General features: G+C 42.9%; 2 protein-coding genes across 3 annotated transcripts in view; one reads left to right on the top strand and one right to left on the bottom strand.

Moving 5' to 3' along the window:
- The window catches only part of LOC127915103 (uncharacterized), a 407,393-nt gene that overhangs the window by 296,585 nt on the left and 96,921 nt on the right, over nucleotides 1–13,887 (bottom strand). The window lies entirely within an intron of this gene.
- Nucleotides 1–13,887, top strand: part of LOC118367003 (contactin-associated protein-like 5) — a 65,236-nt gene that overhangs the window by 42,696 nt on the left and 8,653 nt on the right. For both annotated transcript variants that reach the window (XM_052493736.1, XM_052493735.1), the window contains 8 exons: nucleotides 3,387–3,493; nucleotides 4,412–4,531; nucleotides 5,766–5,966; nucleotides 7,693–7,849; nucleotides 8,337–8,464; nucleotides 8,660–8,830; nucleotides 11,083–11,301; nucleotides 12,684–12,923. In XM_052493736.1, coding sequence (XP_052349696.1) covers nucleotides 3,387–3,493; nucleotides 4,412–4,531; nucleotides 5,766–5,966; nucleotides 7,693–7,849; nucleotides 8,337–8,464; nucleotides 8,660–8,830; nucleotides 11,083–11,301; nucleotides 12,684–12,923 — 1,343 coding nt within the window. The remainder of the gene's footprint in view (nucleotides 1–3,386; nucleotides 3,494–4,411; nucleotides 4,532–5,765; nucleotides 5,967–7,692; nucleotides 7,850–8,336; nucleotides 8,465–8,659; nucleotides 8,831–11,082; nucleotides 11,302–12,683; nucleotides 12,924–13,887) is intronic.

The following is a 13,887-nucleotide window of genomic DNA, read 5'->3' as shown; positions in this document are numbered from 1 at the left end:
AAACACCATGGGACCACGCAGCCGTCATACTGCTCAGGAAGGAGACGCCTTATGTCTCCTAAAGATGAACGTACTTTGGTGTGAAAAGTGCAAATCAATCCCAGAACAACAGCAAAGGACCTTGTGAAGATGCTGGAGGAAACATGTACAAAAGTATCTATATCCACAGTAAAAACAAGTCCTATATCGACATAACCTGAAAGGCCGCTCTGCAAGGAAGAAGATTGTGGGAGCTGTACTGTTAGATTTCAGTTAAGTCGATATTATTGATCATAACCTGCTGTTGAGAACTTATTTTTTTATGGCTTTTTAACCTCTGCCATTGTGGATTTAGAACTTCAGTATCTATCTAATAGAACTCAGAGGGTTGTAGGGTGTGATGTACCACAGGGCAGCTATCTAGGCCCTCTACTCTTTTATATTTTTACCAATGACCTGCCACTGGCATTTAACAAATCCTGTGTGACCATGTATGCTGATGATTCAACCATATACATGTCAGCAACCGTAGCTAATGAAGTCACTGAAATCCTTAACGAGGAGGTACAGTCAGTTTTGGAATTGTTGGCCAGTAATAAACTGGTCCAGAACATCTCTAAAACTAAGAGCATTGTATTTGGTACAATACATTCCCTAAGCTCTAGACCTCAGATGAATCTGGTAATGAATGGTGTGGCTGTTGAACAAGTTGAGGAGGATAAATTATATTACCTTAGATTCTAAACTGTCATGGTCAAAACATATTGATTAAATTGTTGTAAAGATGGGGAGAGGTCTGACAATAATGAAGAGATTCTCTACTTTTTTTGACACCACACTCCAAAAGAAAGTCCTGCGGGCTCTAGTTTTGTCTTATTTTGATTATTGTCCAGTCATGTGGTCAGGTGCTGCAAAGAAAAACCTAATTAAGCTGCTGCTGGCCCAGAACAGGATGGCACGTCTTTCTCTTCATTGTAACCAGAGGGCTAATAAAAATACTATACATTACAAATGGTTTGCATAGTCAACTTACGCACAGCTCTGACACAGTAACTTTCCCCATCAGACATGCCACCAGGTGTATTTTCACAGTCCCCAAATCCAGAACAAATTCAAGAAAGCGTGCAGAATTATATAGAGCCATTATTGCATGGAACTCCCTTCCATATCATATTGCTAAAATGAACAGCAAACCGGTTTCAAAAAACAGATAAAGCAACACCACACGGCACAACGCCTCTCACCTATTTGACCTAGATAGTTTGAGTGTATGTAATAATATATAGGCTGTGTGCCATTTTCATTTATTTATGTAGTTCTTTCATTGCGCCGTTCTTGTCTGTTAATGTTCTGTAATACAGTATGTCATGTTTCATGTTTTGTGTGGATCCCAGGAAGAGTAGCTGCTGCTTTTGCAACAGCTAATGGGACTCCTAATAAAATACAAAAAAAAATATTTCACGTGCCTTTTTGCAATCTCCAGGCATGCTGTCATGTGCCTTGTTCTCAGGAGTGGCTTCCGCCTGGCCACTTTCCTATGAAGCCCAGATTGGTGAAATGCTGTAGAGATAGCTGTGCTTCTATCAGATTATCCCATCTCAGCCAAGAAACTCTGTAGTTCTGTCAGAGTGGTCATTGGGTTCTTGGGCATCTCCCTGACCAATGTCCTACTTACCCGGTTGCTCAATTTGGTCAGATGGCCAGCTTTAGGCAGAGTCTGGGTAGTTCCATATTTTTTTAAATTTCCCAAATGATGAAGACAACTGTGCTCTTGAAAAGTTTCAACACTCTAGAAATAGTTTTATACCCGTACCCAGAAATATACATCATCACAATTATATGTTGGAGATCTGCGGGCAGTTCCTTGAACTTTATGGTATAGTTTCTACTCTGACATGCACTGTCAACTGTGGAACCATATATAGACAGGTGAGTTTCTTTTTAAATCATATCCAAACTCTTGAATTGGGCCAAAGGTAGACTCCAATCAAGTTGTAGCGACGTTTTAAGGATGATCAAAGGAAATTAGATGCACCTGAGCTCAATTTGGAGTGTAAGGGCAAAGGGGTGTGAATATTTATGTAGATTAGATATTTCTGTATTTCACTTTGAAATGGGGTATCGTGAGTAATATAGTCAAGCAAAAAATATATTTGATACATTTTGAATTAAGGCTGTAACACAACAAATTGTTAAATAAGTCAAGGGGTATGAATACTTTCTGAATGCACTGTACATACCTGATCAAAAGTATGTGCACACCTGCTCGTCGAACATCTCATTTCAAAGTCATGAGCATTAATATGGAGCTATTCCCCCCTTTGCTACTATAACCTCCTCCACTGATATGGGGAAGGCTTTCCACTAGATGTTGGAACATTGCTGCAGGGACTTGCTTCCATTCAGCCACGAGCATTAGTGAAGACGGCACTGATGGTGGGTGATTAGGCCTGGCACGCAGATAGCGTTCCAATTCATCCCAAAGGTGTTCAATGGAGTTGAGGTCAGGGCTCTATGCAGGCCAGTCAAGTTCTTCCACACCGATCTTGACAAACCCTTTCTGTATAAACCTCGCTTAGTGCATGGTTCCATTGTAATGCTAAAGCAGGAAAGGGCCTTTCCCATATTGTTTCAACAAAGTTTGAAGCACAGAATATCGTTGTATGTGGAAGTATTAAGATGTGCCTTCACTGGAACTAAGGGGCCTAGCCTTTACCATGAAAAACAGCCCCACATCATTATTCCTCCTCCACCATACTTTACAGTTGGCGCTATTGGGGCAGGTAGCGCTTTCCTGGCATCCGCCAAACCCAGATTCATCCATCAGACTGCCAGATGGACACGTTTCCACTGTCCAATGGCAGCGAGCTTTACTCAACTCCAGACGACACTTGGCATTGTGCATGGTGATTTTAGGCTTGTGTACGGTTGCTAGGCCATGGAAACCCATTTCAAGAAGCTCCTGACAAACAGTTATTGTGCTGAAGTTGCTTCCATAGGTAGTTTGGAACTCGATAGTGAGTGTTGCAACCGAGGACAGACAATTTTTCCCATTTTGTGAGCTTGTGTGGCCTACCACTTCACAACTGAGCCGTTGTTTCTCCTAGATGTTTCCACTTCACAATAACAATACTTACAGTTGACCGGGGCAACTCTAGCAATGCCGAAATTTGATGAACTGACTTGTTGGGATGGTGGCATCCTATGACTGTTCCACGTTGAAAGTCACAGAGCTCTTCAGTAAGGCCATTCTACTGCCAATGTTTGTCTATGGAGATTGCATGGCTGTGTGCTCAATTTTATACACCTGTCAGCAACGGATGTGGCTGAAAAAGCCGAATCCACTCATTTTAAAGGGTGTCCACATACTTTTGTATATATAGTGTATATTGCTGCTGTCTCTCCAGATGTCTGCCCAACTTCTGTGAACATGGAGGGCAGTGTTCGCAGTCCTGGAACACCTTCTACTGTGACTGCTCTGGAACAGGATACACTGGAGCCACATGCCACAACTGTGAGTTATCTAGACTTCCAACTTATATACCTACATTATACTATACACTTCCCACACTTTTCTCAAACTTGTTCTCAATGATACTGCACAATCCAACCCAAACCAGGATATATAATGTATTTAAATGCAGCACACAATCTCACAATCACATAGAACAGTTATCCCTGTGGTTCCATCATTGTAAAGTGCAATTCAAAAGGGTTGGTAACAACATCAAAGGTTCAATACCAGAGTGACCTTATAGTAATCAATCCCCTGGTATTCTGCCTGACATAGCTACCTGGGAATCTGGTAAACCCTGTTCGCTATATGTCAAGAGCCTCAGTTTAAAATATGGAAGTTTCACCTCTCATCTGTCGTCTCCAGACATGCACAGACTCCCCTTTGATATTCACCACTGAGCGCGCTCAGAATCCTTGTGCAAGAACCCTCTGCTCCTGAATACTGATTTCTTGTTTACTTGCCAGCGGATGCAGTTGTCCTTGCATGTTGGAGTGTACCTTGACATGAATATGCACCACATGAATGAAAATGTGGCCACTTACTTTGAACATCGTCTTTATATGCATAATGGTGTCTAGCTTGCTACCTTTTCTACAGTAAGTTATGCATATGTGTCCAATTTAAAATATGCAATATGGGGAAAAGTAGGGGAGGCTACAACATTAGTATTAAAAGGTCAAATTGTATGAAGTATGTCACTTATGTATAATAATATACCACATATTATATGAATATTTTGTGAAGGTGCGTGTCTTTGTGTTTTAGAGCTTGATCACTCAGTGCAATTGCTAAATGTTTACCAGCCACTGTGCAATAATGTACATGCTACCCATTAAATTAGTTAACTTCCTCACTGAGATTTCTGTCAGCCATTTTAGAGCATTATGTACAGTATATCTGTGTTTTTGTCTGTAGCCATCTATGAGGCATCATGTGAGGCCTACAGGCTGACTGGCAGCTCCTCAGGCTTCTTCTCTGTTGATCCAGATGGCAGTGGACCTCTGGGGCCGACACAGGTCTACTGCAACATGACAGGTAAACTGCCACTGGGGGCACACCGCCCAGTCGTCACCTCTCTGCACTCCCCTGAAACGCGCAAGACCTCTGAGGTCGTGGCAGAGGAGAGGCAGAGTAAACAAGATCTGATTCAGTCACTTACAGACACATTGCATTGGCCCACAGCACAACTGATGACTGACAGCCAAGCTATCAAGTGGAAAATCATTAGGGTTACTTGATATGGAACCAGCCCCTGGTTACAATGATAGCTCCAAATACAGATTTGTCAAAATGTCTGCTGTAAATAATACATTATTTGTGCAAAAGTGTGCAAAATGACACAATCGCAAAAGTGAACGCACATTAAAAAAATACCAGAGCTCTGATTCAAGTCTGTGTCATATCTTCACCTTCAGGGCTCAGACTTTTCACAGACAAGAGTAAAGGAATGAGAGCTCGATGCCAGGATGCTGGCACACAAGACAATATCCATCACCTTGCTGTCATGAGCTTACAGCTCTGACCTTTCCGGAGGTTAATGCAACATTTAAGTCATTACGGAGGTGGCTGGCTGCTGCTGACTGTTGATAGTCTGGCTCAGGATCACAATATATTTTCCTTTTTTTATGCCACAAATCCTAATCATTTTACATGGAGCTGCCTCAGGTTGACCTCAATTAAAGAATCCATTAGAGATGTAAATAACTCTCAGCTTGACAAACTGGGATGTGAATAATCACAAAGTGGAATAGGGTTTCCTCTCAGGCAAGGTAAACACCGAATTCCCCATAATACATCAAATGGGGGGATGGAAATGAATTGGAGTCCTCACCTCAATTAATCTCACAAGCTATTAACCCTTGGTTAGAGAGCCCACAGGAAATCTGTGGATTACTGCAGTAGCGTGTCCATAAAATGTTGAATGGGGTGACCAAGGTGGAGCACAGATCCAGTTTAGGGGGGCCATAACATTTTGGGCCTTAATCAATGCAAGGCAGATTTTTTTCAATATAATTATGATGTTTCAACACATTAAATGCGTCAGCTTTGATTGATACTTTTCAAATAAATCATAAATCAATTACAAAAGTGTTTGCATTGAAGGTCGGGATTTTATATAAGGGTGTTAGCATACAGCAGAAAATTCACTTAAAAGTGCCATCCAGAGTGCGAATTACAGTGTATTCAGAGAGTATTCAGGCCCGTGCAGCAAGTTACACGTCAAAATGTCTTAAGGTTTGACATGTGTTTTGTTCCATGTTGTTTGTAGAAGACAAGGTGTGGACAGTGGTGACCCACAACAGCACAGATCCAGTCAGGGTCCAGGGTTCTACTCTCCAAAAGCCCTACGTTATGAAGTTCAACTACAGCGCCTCACCTGAACAACTGATGGCCCTTGTGGCGGGGTCAGTGCAGTGTCGACAGGAAGTGATGTACGGCTGCAGGAAGTCCCGCCTCTTCAACACTAGAGGTGAGTTGGGATAGCACCCTGTTCATCCTATGACGTCAAACTTAGACATGGTCCCAGACAGACCTTTTTCCTAATATAAATGGTTAGTATTCTGAGAATGAAGCTGACTCTGACCTGAGCGTGTGAATATACAGTACATCTTCAACCATTTCACCCGTTATCTTGCAATAACTTCAAAGGCTACCGCCGAGCATGTCTCTGAGCATTCATCTTCAATTGCTTTGGGAGCAAACGGTCTCCCAGACATCCCACATTTGCGTCTAAATCATGAAACATTCATGAAGTGCTGAATTCCCTGATTCCCCGGCTGTCATGTGCGTGCAAACAAACAAGTTCATTATCACAGTGGATCCAAAAGAGAAAATAAAAAAGTTATTGTATGGGCTATATATGAACAGTGTCAGATGTAACATCAATAGGTTGTTTCTGCTGGCTGTCGTGCTTGAACACAGATATTCTCTATAGAAGATGAATGATGTTCAGCCCCTCTGTCATAGACACCATGTCTCTCAGCTGTTCAATGAATAGCAATTCACTAATTGTTTATTATTAGACCAAGTTGGCCCATGGATTATGTAAATGTACATGATTAAAAAGTGGCTTTTTGTAAACTCAGACACCACAACGTCATGCATGCGTAACCTACACTCATTCATGGAATATGGTTCCCTTTAGTTTAATATGTTTGATTGTTGTTATTAATTTGTTTAATTGTCATTTTCATTTGTTTAATTATGTGGCTGTAGTGTTCGGCACAGACAACAGCTGCAGCTTGTAATATGACAAGAAAATACCAATTACCATCCACGATGACAATGTCATTTTAACTCGTCTTCTCTTTTCATATTACCGTTTCATTATCTGTCAACGTGCAGTTTGAATACTAAGGATTCACATTTGCACATTCTTTGTCATGACCACAAGAACAAAACAATAAACAACAACTAATTTGTCTAGTATTGATATGCTTTCAAATGCTTGCCCAACACTGGGACCTATTCTGACTAAATAAGCAAGCAACACTTGTGCCATAAGAGACACTGTTACTGTCAATATTGTACTGCAGTTTATTTCAAGACCTCTTGCAGATTAAGTTCAATGAGAGGGTGTATATAATGTATGCAGGTTTAGCATGCAACATCACGAATCCGCAATGCACAATGCAGATGTGTTGATAGTAGCCTATAGCTCTGCTGAGAGCTGAGGGGCTGCTCTCTACAGGCCTGCAGTGTCTCTAATGCAGAGTCATATTGTCTGACGGATGGCTGTAGCAGGGCCACTTACAGATGCTCCAGGAAATGAGCCCTGCCTGTCTGACTGGCATCACTGAGGGTTCATTGACACAATGCCATGGGATGCCAACAGATGCCAATGGCTCTAATCACAGTCACTGTGCAGATAGCCATACTGCAGAGATAACCCCTGGATTATTAGCTGGTCTCTAATAGGATTTGTCCGAGTCTCACTGGCCAGCAGGGTATTGGAATATTTGAATACGGATGAGATTGTGTATTCCAAGGATTTCATTGCTAAAATGTTGGCAATTTGTCTAAGCATCTGGCTAGTCTATCTGATCCAGTAGTTATGCTTTTGAACTAACTGTATAACTAGCTACTGTAAAGCTTTTTCTCTTAGTTGCATATTTCCTATATTTACATGTATTTTTCATTTACTGTATTGCTATAATTGCTTATTTTTGTATGAATTATGTTGTGCTCTGCTGTAGATGGTACCCCATTGTCCTGGTGGGTGGACCAGGGTGGAGAGAGACGGACTTACTGGGGAGGCTTCCTGCCGGGGGTTCAGCAGTGCTCCTGCAGCCTGGAGGAAAACTGCATGGACATGAACTACTTCTGCAACTGTGATGCCGACACAGACTCATGGTAACAATGCAAATATGTCTCGAGTATCTCTGGGCTGTTCATTAATGAATATGCTCGACAGGCCTTTGGGTTTGTCTAGTGACCATTATTATCTAAAAAATATATATATTTATATAGAACTTTGAATACAGGGATATTTCTATCACAATTCAACAGCTGAAATGCAAAAATGACTTATATGAAGGTGTAAATTACTATCAAAAACATATTAGGCTTCAACTGCAGATCTTATCATGATATTCTTTATTACATACTTTATCTTTAACTTGAATTACGTTGTCTACATTTATTCTCATCCAGTGTGTCCCTGTGCAATTTTGCATTTGGGGAACCTCATTTGCATGTCTCCTGAGGCACCCGTCCACACCTTGATAGATCACCCCATCTTTATAGTGTTTACTCTAAAGTTCCAGGCAATGCTGACTGAGGAATGGATTAGTTTATCTGTTGTGAAATGAAGAGGCTTCTCTCTCTCTCTGTATTGCAGGGCTAATGACACAGGAGTCCTCTCCTACAAAGAGCACTTACCAGTGAGTGAGATAGTGATTGGAGACACCAACAGAACAGGCTCTGAGGCACTCTACAGAATCGGCCCACTGCGTTGTTATGGTGACAGTAGGTGAACTCTCCTGTTTTGTAAGGGCATCCTTTTGGGCATCCTTTTCCAGGCCAAATGCTGATTAAATATTGAGTATGATCAAACGCTCCACTTAGTTCCAAGACATAAACCCGTTTTCACTCATCTCTGTATTCTTATTATGTGAGTCAAGACTTTCCTCTAAGAAGACATTTCTGTTTCCTGTTTTCTAGAGTCTGTGTGGAATGCGGCGTCCTTCTACCAGGAGTCATCCTACCTGCACTTCCCGACCCTCCAGGCAGAGCTCAGTGCTGACATCTCCTTCTACTTCAAGACCAGCGTCCCATCAGGAGTCTTTCTGGAGAACCTGGGCCTCAAGCACTTCATCAGGCTAGAGCTCAGCTGTGAGTCTGTAGGCCCCCCCCACACACACACACACACACACCAAAATCCATTTGGAGGAGACCAGCAGTGTGAAATCATCAAGATTATATTTTCTGATGAAAGCACTTCCCAGCTACAGTAGCCTACATTTGACATGCAGTTGAAACATGTCACTCCTGATCTGACCTGTGTCGTGGAAATTTCCTCTATTTACCAAATCATGGGAGCAAACCACACACACACGTCAGAGTTAGTTATAAAAGTCCATCTTTAATTATTAATTAATTAATTGAACCTCGGCAAGACGGAGCTGCTCTTCCTCCCGGGGAAGGACTGCCCGTTCCATGATCTCGCCATCACGGTTGACAACTCCACTGTGTCCTCCTCCCAGAGCGCTAAGAACCTTGGCGTGATCCTGGACAACACCCTGTCGTTCTCAACTAACATCAAGGCGGTGGCCCGTTCCTGTAGGTTCATGCTCTACAACATCCGCAGAGTACGACCCTGCCTCACACAGGAAACGGCGCAGGTCCTAATCCAGGCACTTGTCATCTCCCGTCTGGATTACTGCAACTCGCTGTTGGCTGGGCTCCCTGCCTGTGCCATTAAACCCCTACAACTCATCCAGAACGCCGCAGCCCGTCTGGTGTTCAACCTTCCCAAGTTCTCTCACGTCACCCCGCTCCTCCGCTCTCTCCACTGGCTTCCAGTTGAAGCTCGCATCCGCTACAAGACCATGGTGCTTGCCTACGGAGCTGTGAGGGGAACGGCACCTCAGTACCTCCAGGCTCTGATCAGGCCCTACACCCAAACAAGGGCACTGCGTTCATCCACCTCTGGCCTGCTCGCCTCCCTACCACTGAGGAAGTACAGTTCCCGCTCAGCCCAGTCAAAACTGTTCGCTGCTCTGGCCCCCCAATGGTGGAACAAACTCCATCACGACGCCAGGACAGCGGAGTCAATCACCACCTTCCGGAGACACCTGAAACCCCACCTCTTTAAGGAATACCTAGGATAGGATAAGTAATCCTTCTCACCCCCCCCCCCCCTTTAAGATTTAGATGCCCTATTGTAAAGTGACTGTTCCACTGGATGTCATAAGGTGAATGCACCAATTTGTAAGTCGCTCTGGATAAGAGCGTCTGCTAAATGACTTAAATGTAAATGTAATAAAAGTCCTTCTTTAATTATATGAGCTCTATCACAATCCTGTGACTCTCAGATAAATTCAGTGTCTCCCAGTGAATTCTCTGAGAGCCCCCTTACAATGCAACTGAGTTCCTTTAATAGCAAAGACATACATAGTCAGACAGCATAGACATAATTCATCATTCAGCTGTGTCTCCTTTCCCAAACCCCAGAACCATAAACCAAATCCTCCATATCAACAGGCATATATCAAATTGTCATTTAGATACAATCCACTCTAAATACAAACTCCTGGACAAACTCACAGAGAGGAGAATGAGGCTATAGGTTAAGATAGAAACAACATTAGAGGGAGCATAGAATGATTCCAGACACTGCAACCCTTCTTTCCCCACAAGAAAAAGGTAGAGAGTAAAATAAATGTTTACACATGATGATACTTTGACCTCTCCCCTCTCAGTGGCACATGCAACTTAGTTTTGACATAGAACAGATAACTGCAACCTCACCACAGTATTATCAAAAATACCATTCTGATGAGAAGTAACTTACACACATTTGATGAATATTAAACATCTTACAAATGTTACCAACAAATTCTGATCCTTCCACGACACCTGCACTGCATAATGTAATCATAATGACACACACAGTGCTCCAATATCAAGCTGTCAAATTAACCTATAATAGCACTTGCTAAGGTAACCATAAAATCAAAATATCCTCACTGAATATAGAAATAACTGCTGAAGAAAATAATGGTCAAACTGCATTGTGAATGTACTAAAATTAATAAAGGGGAGGACAACTTAGTTGTTGGGCTCAAAATGCATCTGAAAAAAGCTTCTCTTTAGGTCTTTTGTAAGAGTCCATTCTCTCACAGGACATTTGCAGCACTGAAAAAACTGCAGTGTCTGAAATGTGAGGCGCATTTACAAATATTGACAAGCTGTCAACACTGCCCTACATAAAACCATACAGGTCATCAAAGCCTTCTAAGTCTCAATACATCACATTGCATGCCATCGACATAAAACGAAATTGTGTATCATATAAAAGAGGAGTCTCAGATTCAATGCTAACCTGACTTACTGTTAGCTTGTGTCCCAATTTGTTTTCTCAGCTCCCTCTGTGGTGACGTTCTCCTTTGATGTGGGAAACGGGCCAGTGGTCTTGGCCGTTAAGTCCCACGTGCCACTGAATGACAGGCAGTGGCACTATCTGAGAGCGGAGCGCAGCGTGAAGGAGGCTTCTCTACACGTGGACCAGCTGCCCCTGCGCTTCCTGGAAGCCCCGTCTGACAGACACCTCCGCCTCCGGCTCAACAGCCAGCTGTTTGTGGGTAGGGATAGGGTGAACAGCCCTTCTGTGGATTAATATGTACATAGAGCAGTTATAAATCAAATCAAATCAATTGTATTGGTCACATACACATGGATAGCAGATGTTAATGCGAGTGTAGCAACCATGCAGTAATATCTAACAAGTATTCTAACAATTTCACAACAACGACCTTATACACACAAGAGTAAACGAAGGAATAAGAATATGTACATATAAATATATGGATGAGCGATGGCCTGAACGGCATAGGCAAGATGCAGTAGATGGTATAGAGTAGAGTATATACATATGAGATGAGTAATGTAGGGTATGTAAACATTATATAAAGTGGCATTGTTTAAAGTGACTAGTGATACATTTATTACATCCAATTTTTAATTATTAAAGTGGCTAGAGATTTAAGTCAGTATGTTGGCAGCAGCCACTCAATGTTAGTGATGGCTGTTTAACAGTCTGATGGCCTTGAGATAGAAGCTGTTTTTCAGTCTCTCGGTCCCAACTTTGATGCACCTGTTCTGACCTCGCCTTCTGGATGATAGCGGGGTGAACAGGCAGTGGCTCAGGTGGTTGTTGTCCTTGATGATCTTTTTGGCCTTCCTGTGACATCGGGTGGTGTAGGTGTCTTGGAGGGCAGGTAGTTTGCCCCCAGTGATGCATTGGGCAGACCTCACTACCCTCTGGAGAGCCTTGCGGTTGTGGGCTGAGCAGTTGCTATACCAGGCGGTGATACAGCCCAACAGGATGCTCTCGATTGTGCATCTGTAAAAGTTTGTGAGTGTTTTTGGTGGCAAGCCAAATTTCTTCAGCCTCGCTGTTGCGCCTTCTTCACCACGCTGTCTGTGTGGGTGGACCATTTCAGTTTGTCCGTGATGTGTATGCCGAGGAACTTAAAACTTTCCACCTTCTCCACTACTGTCCCGTTGATGTGGAAGGGGGGTGCTCCCTCTGCTGTTTCTTGAAGTTCACGATCATCTCCTTTGTTTTGTTGACGTTGAGTGTGAGGTTGTTTTCCTGACACCACACTCCGTGGGCCCTCACCTCCTCCCTGTAGGCCGTCTCGTTGTTGTTGGTAATCAAGCCTACCACTGTAGTTTAATCTCAAACTGCAAACTGAGTTGGAGGCGTGCATGGCCACGCGGTCGTGGGTGAAAAGGGAGTACAGGGGAGGGCTGAGAACGCACCCTTGTAGGGCCCCAGTGTTGAGGATCAGCGGGGTGGAGATGTTGTTTCCTACCCTCACCACCTGGGGGCGGCCCGTCAGAAAGTCCAGGACCCAGTTAAACAGGGCGAGGTTGAGACCCAGGGTCTCAAGCTTTATGACGAGTTTGGAGGGTACCATGGTGTTAATTAATTCATTATTACCTGTGGTCCCTCCTCCAGGGGGAACAGCGGCCAGGCAGAGTGGTTTCCTGGGATGCATCAGAACTCTGACTATAAACAGTGTGACCTTTAACCTGGAGGAGCGGGCTAAGATGACCCCGGGCGTAAGTGCAGGCTGCCCCGGCCACTGCAGCGGCTCCAGCAGTCTCTGCCACAACAGAGGGAGGTGCATTGAGAAGAACAGTGGCTACGTCTGTGACTGCTCCCAGTCTGCTTACGGAGGACCCTCCTGCAAGGAAGGTATCAATCTTATAGTAACTTCATTATAGAGATTAAGCCTTGGGGTTAATTTAGCTGTAACGTACTTCCATCTAATCATTCTGATGCTGTTTGGACACCGAATCTATGATTCTAACATGCAACATGTAACTTCAAGTATACACACAAAACATGCACTGTTTGTAAAGTATAATTTTTAACACGTGGGTGTAAAAGTTCCCTAGTGAAGTGCAATCGGCTGCAATCAGGGGAAGTTGATTAGCATAGAGCTGTAAGATGTCACAACAGCCATCTGTTGCAAAATATTGTGTTACTTTAACAGAAATCTAACATCGCTCAGAGTAGGGTGTCCACCTTATGTTATAAAATACATTTTACCAAGACAAATATGATTTTTCATGTTATGAATCGTAAGCTAATACTTCCAATAATAAGCACCGAGGTCTGTTGACAGAGTAGTGCCACTTCTCCCAGCGACTTTTGAAGATTTGACATGTTGTGGTGGTCTTCTGCAAAGTTGTTATCGCGGGTCACAAAAAGCAACATTTACATGACAGGAGAGATATACTTGTTTTTCTGAGAAATATATATTTTTTAAACAGGAATTTCCCATTAATATGAAAAGTGTACACTAAAATAGGAAATGTCATGTCTCAAATTCGATATCTGTCTTATCTCTATATTGTTTTATGTCCTCCGGTTTCGAGAAGAAAGATGACGAGTTCAATGGTGAGCCTGTAAGTTTGCCTTAATTCTCTCACAGCATCCAGTCTCGCTGACTCAATGGTATTTTCCACATGTTTTACCACATGGGCTCCATTGATTTAGTCATTCTAATCTTGGCCGTCCTACAACGGTAAAAACTCCAAAAACGCTTTCACGGGTTATGATAGAAACAGAAGGTTTGGACCATTGGTTTCCGTAGAGGAGTATCCATACAATTAAACCTACTGTATTATTTTACCCATTGGTCAAAAAGATGCGT

The sequence above is a fragment of the Oncorhynchus keta genome, chromosome 34 (genome assembly GCF_023373465.1).
Source record: "Oncorhynchus keta strain PuntledgeMale-10-30-2019 chromosome 34, Oket_V2, whole genome shotgun sequence".
Lineage (NCBI taxonomy): Eukaryota > Metazoa > Chordata > Actinopteri > Salmoniformes > Salmonidae > Oncorhynchus > Oncorhynchus keta.
This window is presented reverse-complemented; position numbering and strand designations above follow the sequence as displayed.